At 42.0% G+C, this 7357-nt stretch overlaps 1 protein-coding gene across 1 annotated transcript in view; it reads right to left on the reverse strand.

Moving 5' to 3' along the window:
- Positions 1-624: 624 nt before the first annotated feature.
- Positions 625-7357, reverse strand: part of IMPA2 (inositol monophosphatase 2) — a 36543-nt gene continuing 29810 nt past the window's right edge. The window contains exons 6-8 of the mRNA XM_019525192.1: positions 6066-6174; positions 5716-5867; positions 625-922 (exon numbers count right to left, since the gene is read on the reverse strand). Coding sequence (XP_019380737.1) covers positions 807-922; positions 5716-5867; positions 6066-6174 — 377 coding nt within the window. The 3' untranslated portion in view covers positions 625-806. The remainder of the gene's footprint in view (positions 923-5715; positions 5868-6065; positions 6175-7357) is intronic.

The following is a 7357-nucleotide window of genomic DNA, read 5'->3' on the forward strand; positions in this document are numbered from 1 at the left end:
AATACATGCATATTAAAAAGGGATTGTTAACCTTAGAGGTTTTAAACATCTTTTTTCCCCCCACACCTCCTCATTGCAACACATTTTTTAAAAATAATTTGACCCAGAAAATCCGTGCAGAAAGCTTGCTCTAACAATCATAGGTGCTGACTTCTTGGGTGCTCTGGGGCTCAAGCACTCAGCAAACAAAACTAGCAGGTGCTCAGCACCCATGAGCCATGGCCAAGACATTAAAAAAATAAACAAAACATGCTTTACCGGAAGCAGCAGCACATTACTTCAACCCGGCTCTGCAGCGCCTGTAAAGACTGGGTGCTTCAGCGGTGCTTTTTGGCACTTTTAGCTAAAGCCAATTCCATTATTAGATAAAAGTGCCAAAAAAGCCCCATTAAAGTGCCTGATCTTTACAGGTGCCGTAGAGCCATGTTGAAGTAATGTGTGCTGAGTTTACATTAAAGCATGTTTTTTGTGGAAGTGGGGGTTTCTGTCTGTAAGCACCCACTAGAAAAAAAGTTAGTGCCTAAGCCAGGGGTGGGCATTTATTTTGAGTGGAGGGATTCTCACTCAGTTTTGGCAAGCCATTGAGGGCCGCATGACAGGCAGCCAGGGACACACAAATATTAATTTTCTAAATATTTTAGGGGACCTGCAGGCTGGATAGAATGGGCTGGCAGGCTGCATCCGCATTTTGCCCACCCGTGGCCTAAGCTCACAACCATATTCCCTCTAAGCTGTCCATCCTGGAAAAAAATTACATAGTTCAGAAAACCAGATTTCACTTTACTGTTCAGAGTATTTCATTTTGGTCAGTTCTCATCATCCCGTCTGTAGTCAATAGTCTGTATTTCCTGAGCTACGAACATCGCCATCTCTTTAGTACCTGCAGCAATCACTCGACATGACATGAGATCCAGAGGTCCCCCTGAGAATAAAATGGTAAAGAAGAATAGCATTTAGATACAAAGGCAATATATGCTTTACTGCCTTCTGTTGTAGTTAGATAAATTTAAAAAAAATACAGTTTTACACAAAGTTATGTTTAGGGAAATCCAATTAAGATCTTACAAGCAAAATATTGCATTTTGGGAATCCTAGACCCAGCAACAAAGCATGCAACATACACAAGGTGTATTTGGATTTATTTGGCATGTGACAAAAAACACAACATATTTATCTGTGCTTTCTTAAAGACCAAATGTCCAACTGGCAAAACTATAGAAAGTAAAAAATAAAATAAGCAACAGTACAACCGGTTTTGGGTGTAAAATATATCCTTCACCTGACTTTTTTTTAGTATTGTATCTTTCCAGACTCTTCCCCTGAATAGGGAAAGCTTAGAACACAGGTCTGTGGCTCCGCTCTTAAGGTTAACACATTACAGTTTCCTAACTAAAAAAACCACAAACCTTCATTTTTTCAGTTAATCTGAGTGAGTATTTGTGGGTAGTTGTACCTCAGCATCTTCATACTGTTTTCTCATCCTCTGTCCCAATACAGTAATATTCCACTAAAACCTCTCAGGTCTGGCCCACTTTCACCTAGACATAGGCTGCCAGTCATATCACAATCATGCACTTCTGATTTAGGGATTTCCCAGGGGAGAGGTGCTATATAAACAATCACCCCTCTGTCTTTGAGAAACAATTTTGAAGTAAACAAGATACCATATTTTCTTGCATTACAAAACACCCCCAAATAAGTTACACACCTTGTTTTTGAAAGGCAGAATGAAGGACAAAAAATCAAAGTAATGGCTGCATAAAGCAGGGACAGAGCCTAATGATCAGTCGGCTTACATTCCCTTTCCTACTTAACTAAAAGCTGAAACCCTAGCTTCTGCTGAAGACTGGTCTCCATGGGTGGATCTATGATTCTGAAAAGAACTAACGAGTCTGCAGGGCTGTAAAACAGGAGAAGACTAGGAACAGCTAGCAGCTAGTAAAATTGCTGAAACTGGTTGATTAGTGGAACATCAAGACCATTACAAAGGAGAGATGATGGTCAACACCTGTGGAGTGAAGAACAATGAGCTGTGGGAACAGATGTCCACAGCTGCCTGGACAGTAATGCCACTGCTGCTGCCTAGTGGAGCAGGAAGCAAATCAGGGTGCTTCTATCCAGGACAGAAAAAAAAACAACCATTCCTGCTTAAGACATGCACCCTAATTTTGCATGGCTAATTTTTGGAGAAAAGGTGTGTGTTGCATGTGAATAAATACAGCATGCTAAAATTCCTAAACAGACTCAAGCAAAGTGAGAGGCCTCTTGGGAATACAGAATTATCAGCAAGAGAGAAAGAGAGAGACAGACAGTTCTGAGAATGTAAAGGGCTTTTGGCAGAATTCTCTCTCACTTAGTGGATGGTCAAAGTACAACTTGCGACCAACTCTTGAGTTACCTAACTGAAGTGCAGAAGTGATTCTATTAGCCCCTCAGGTGCATGTAAGAATGAGAAGACATATGTAAGGGTGATCCTGTTCCTGGCTAGAGGGTCTCACCTCTCCCATTCAGAGTCAAACCAATCACTACATTTGGGATCAGGAAGGAATTTTACCCCACGGTCAGACTGGTACAGACTGTGGGTGTTTTTGCCTTCCTCTGTAGTGGGGGGCATTGCCATCTTCCTTGGATCTCTTAAGCATATTTTGGCAACTCTTGCAGTAGCAGGACACTGGCCACTCTTGTTCCCCTGATTTACTGTGGTAGGTTAAGGTGCTACAGAATTGACTGTATAGTTTTACTAATGTTAGGAAATGGATTTATATAGCATGGTTTGGATAGGGATGATCCTTTCTGGTGGGGTGGGGGAGAGAGGTGGACAAGATGACCTCTGAAAGTCCAGCCCTACTTTGCTATCATTCTATGATTCTATAACAGAGGTACTTACGGTGGAATTCTATTTCCCTTTCTGCATCTAAATGGCAATTTTCTAGCCATGTGCCCAGCTGTTTTTGGCCCTGGCTTTACTCGGTGAATGTATAAGCTCCGCACACAGAATGACCATGCTTAGTAAAACTATGCGCTGCTCTGGCATGTATGCAACTACATACATGCCTACCTGAGCATGAGTTCTGGAAAAATGACAGTAGTGGGGAGGGAGGAGGAAGACAGTTCTCCCATGTGTTAGGATATTTACAAAGCTGTCCTTTTGCAAAGGGGCCAGAATTTACCTCTCCTCTCCTCTGCCACAGATTCAGCAAATCACACCTGGCAGAACCGTGCCAGACCATAAATCCCTCCACACAGCCAGATCATCTCCACTCAACCCAGCACCTCCTTGTGCAATGAATTACATTACAGATAAGAGCAGTCATCCAGGATACTGTTGTAAGCCACTCAAAAGCTAAGAACAGAGCCAGACACTATGCTCTCTTTCTAAGAATTCGATCTGTGTATACAAGGAGTAATTGTAGAAGACTGACACAACCAGGGATACCCTGGTTTCTGTGACACTTTCTCCTGTTCCTCCTAGATGACACCATTGGCCTACAGGGTGTCAACACCTCTTTTTAAGATGAGCCTCCTGCCCAGTCTCAAACATGCAATAGTTCAACCAGTATCAAATCTCACTCAGTTCTAAAACTTTTCAAGCTACTACTCGGTGACTTGGCTTCCTTTTCTAAGCAAGCCAATTGAGAAGCTGGCAACAAGACTACCCTACTCCAGTTGTTAACTTTTGGAATCTTGGCTCTATGTCAGTAAGGTTTTACGCCAGCAGCTGGTAATGAGAGAGCATTTGTTGCTCTGGCAAATAACCTTCTCCTGTTCATGTCTATTGTGCTGGCTCTCTCTAAGTCACTTTATATAACATAAATACACTTTTCTTGCCTCCAAAAAGCTGTAGGAGGGAGTGCAAACACACAGAAATGGTTCAGATCCCCAGATGAAACCCAGAAGATCCTTACAGGCAATCTAAAAACCTGATGCAGGGAGAGGATTCAGTTCCTTTCCCATCTTATCCAGCATTTAGAAGAATGTGTTGGGAATGCCAGTGAGACAAAACAAACTGGCCTGGCAAAGGAAGGACTGGAGTGGTAGTATAGCTATGATGGTCCAAGAAATACATGAGAACATAGGCAACTGGTGACTGTTGATAGTGGGAAGACCCAATGCAAAGGCTCTGGTGGTATGCAGCGGGGTTCAGGGCAAATACTCTAGTATGCCTGGATCAGCCTGGTGCCACTGGGACTATGCAACAGGCTATCACTTGCCTGTATTGGCCCTGCATCACTGGGGCTGTATGCCAGATTCTAGCATTCCTGGATTGACTCTTAGCCACCGGAGCCATGTGTCAGGCTCTGGCATGCCCGGATTGGCCCTGCATGACTGGGGCCATGCCCAGTCTTTGGCATGCCTGGATTGACTCTGAGCCCTTGGGGCCATATTCCAGGCAAGACTGGCCTTGCACCACTGGGGCCATGTGCCAGGCTTGGCCCCACACCATTGGGGACATACACCAGACTCTGGGTGCCCGGACCAGCCCCATGCTATCAGGGCCATGCACCATGCTCTGCCATGCTCAGATTGCCCCTGTGCCATTAGGGGGCCTCCTGATGTATAGGGCTGGTTTGGGCTCGCTTGAGCTTGGCCCCTGGCTTTGATGGTGCAGGTACAGTCCCCAAACCCTGGCCCTCCAACCCTCTCTGTCCCATAGACTTAACTACAGAAGCAGCTCCTGAGATCTGCCTGAAGTGCAATGGAAGGTATAGCTGCTGGAGCTGCTCCCACCACGCTGCCTGTACTGCTGGCTGTGTGCGCACATGTGTGCGTGTGCATGGCACCCCATGCCCTGCAGCCTTGGACTTTTTTTCCCCCTTTACCTCCCTTTCTATAAATTTCAATGTTCGTTAATGTTTATTGATAACAATCGATGAACATTAAATCTGGGGAAGTAAGTGCCTTCCCAGGGCTCCCCCGATGCATTGCCAATGCATGAGAAGCAAGTTTTTTTGGGGGGATATCTTTTATTGAACCAACTGTATTTGTAGGTGGACTAACCACACTGTGGGACCAATAAAAGATATAACAAAAAACCCATGCCTTTGCCAAAGGAATACACACAGTGCCCAACTCCATGTTTCCTTTAGTTTGAGCATAAAAAGCACTATCAGCTTTCTAGATGTCTGTGTGAAATTAACACCTAATGAAAAGTAGCTGACTAAAGCTGAACTTGGGAAAAATCCAGATGATGCTGGTAGAAAGATGGAGAACTACGTTTCTCTGTAACATTTCCAAGTATGAGGACTATCTCCTCTTATGCTATGGTATGTTGGTGCTTGTTCTTGGAGCCCTTCAGTCCTACTTCCAGTGAAAATGCAAAACTCATTTATTCAACTGCGTTCTCTCTCAGCTGCCTCACAGAGATACACACACAGCCTCTTCCCTTCCTGCCTTCTTACATACCAGAGAGGGAGACAAAAAGATCTTTTCTATTTTTAAACAGAAGGTATTCAGATATGATTTGAATGAGGAACATGATTTGAATGAGGACTGATAGCTGAATCAAAACTGAAAAAGTAACAAAGAAGTAAATAGCCCAAATTAGAAAGCAAAACGTCTTACTGTTTACTGCCCCATCTCCCAGAGACTAGAAAAAAACGGCTGAAATAAATGGAGTGCAACTATTATTTAGATTCCAGTATTGACCTCTGTGGGCTAGATACTTTCCAAACACAAACATCCAGTCTCTGCCTCAAAGAAGCATATATTACTCACCTGAAGTATCTATCACAGTACCGCCTGCCTCTCTAATAATGACTGTAGCTGCCGCCAAGTCCCAGCAGTGTAAGCCAAATTGATAATATGCATCTGCAGCTCCAGATGCTAGATGGCAAAGAGCCAAAGTAGCACTTCCAATGACACGTACCCTGGAAGCAGCAATAAGAGGTACAATGTAACTTAAAGGGGAAAACTCCTGTGATTCCAACAAATGTATTTATCAACAGAGTAGCGTGTCATACTTGATTGAAATAGTGTAACATTTTGTTTGGAATTTAGGACATCTGTGAATGTTTTTTACTCTTGATTATAATGATATACAAGTCTGTTTAAAAAAAAAAACTTACCCATGTGCTTGGGCTTTGAGTAACCTTTCCATGTTACTGAGGAACAATTTCAAAGTTTCAGGGTCACGTTTTGGACCAATTTCTGTTAAAATCAAGGCCTTCGAGATATCTGCAATGTAGACAGTTGTTTCTATTAATTCACTTGCCTTTCAAAGTTGGATTTGGTAATTTCTTCAAATGAAACATTAAATGGCTTTTCACAGCAAAACCATGTGTCATGCACACAAAAATCGTTCTGTTTCCCCTTTTTTCATATTTTTTCATTGGATAAGAAACAGCTTTGTTTAAAGCACCGTATCAACACTAAATTGTTCGTACAATTATGTTATCTAAAATAAACTGGTTATAGGAGAGCAGAAGCAATAAAAACAAAAATGTATTGTTTACATGTTTCTTTTGTTCCCATCCATTTTTTCTTTTATTTAACTGTTAGCCTTTGGTGACCTCCCAAGCTTTAGCAGTCAGCTAAAACTAATTCAGCAACATTGTATTTATTAATTCCCCTGCAAATTAATTTAATCCAAAAGTAAAATGGTTCCTGAACAGAGAACTTTGATCTCCTGGATAAACCTATCCATTTTAACAAATGATGTAGTACCAGCTATATAAAAGACAAGATCAATTAAAAATATATATCAAAACTCAGTTTTTGGCAATACATCTGATATAGTAAAGACTATTAAAATTATATAAACCTGGAAGTATTAACAGTTTTACAAGGAAAAAAGGTTTAATACTTAGGATTCTTACTCAGAATTATTTCAGTTTATACGTGGTTTGATCAAAAAGTTCTAAGACTTGATGTTCGGGGTGTTGTTCGTCAGGAATTTGTAGTGAGTGGTCAAACAATCAATCAGGCCTTTTATAAAGAGGTTTTGATTCAATTGAGGCATAAAGTTAGAAGATACCACTGCGAGCTGTGTGAAAATGGTCGATGGCTTCTGCACCACGGCAACGCTCCTTCACACACTGCTGTCTCCATTCATGAATTTTTGGCTGAAAAAAAACATTCCTGTGATACCACACCCTCTGTATTCACCTGACCTTGCCGCACATGATTTTTTTCTGTTCCCAAAAATCAAAATGAAGCTGAAAGGAAGGAAATTTGATGACATTCCAGTCATCCACAAGAATGCTAAAGTGGAACTCAAAAAACTCACAGTTGAAGACTTCCAGCATTGCTTCCAAAAGTGGCAGGAACATTGGGACAAGTGCATATCATCTGGGGGAGATTACTTTGAAGGGGACAGCTCATAAAAATGTTGTTTGTACACTATTCTTTAAAATAAAGG

This window comes from Gavialis gangeticus, unplaced genomic scaffold (genome assembly GCF_001723915.1).
Source record: "Gavialis gangeticus isolate Ggan-Ray unplaced genomic scaffold, GavGan_comp1, whole genome shotgun sequence".
NCBI classification, from domain to species: Eukaryota; Metazoa; Chordata; order Crocodylia; family Gavialidae; genus Gavialis; species Gavialis gangeticus.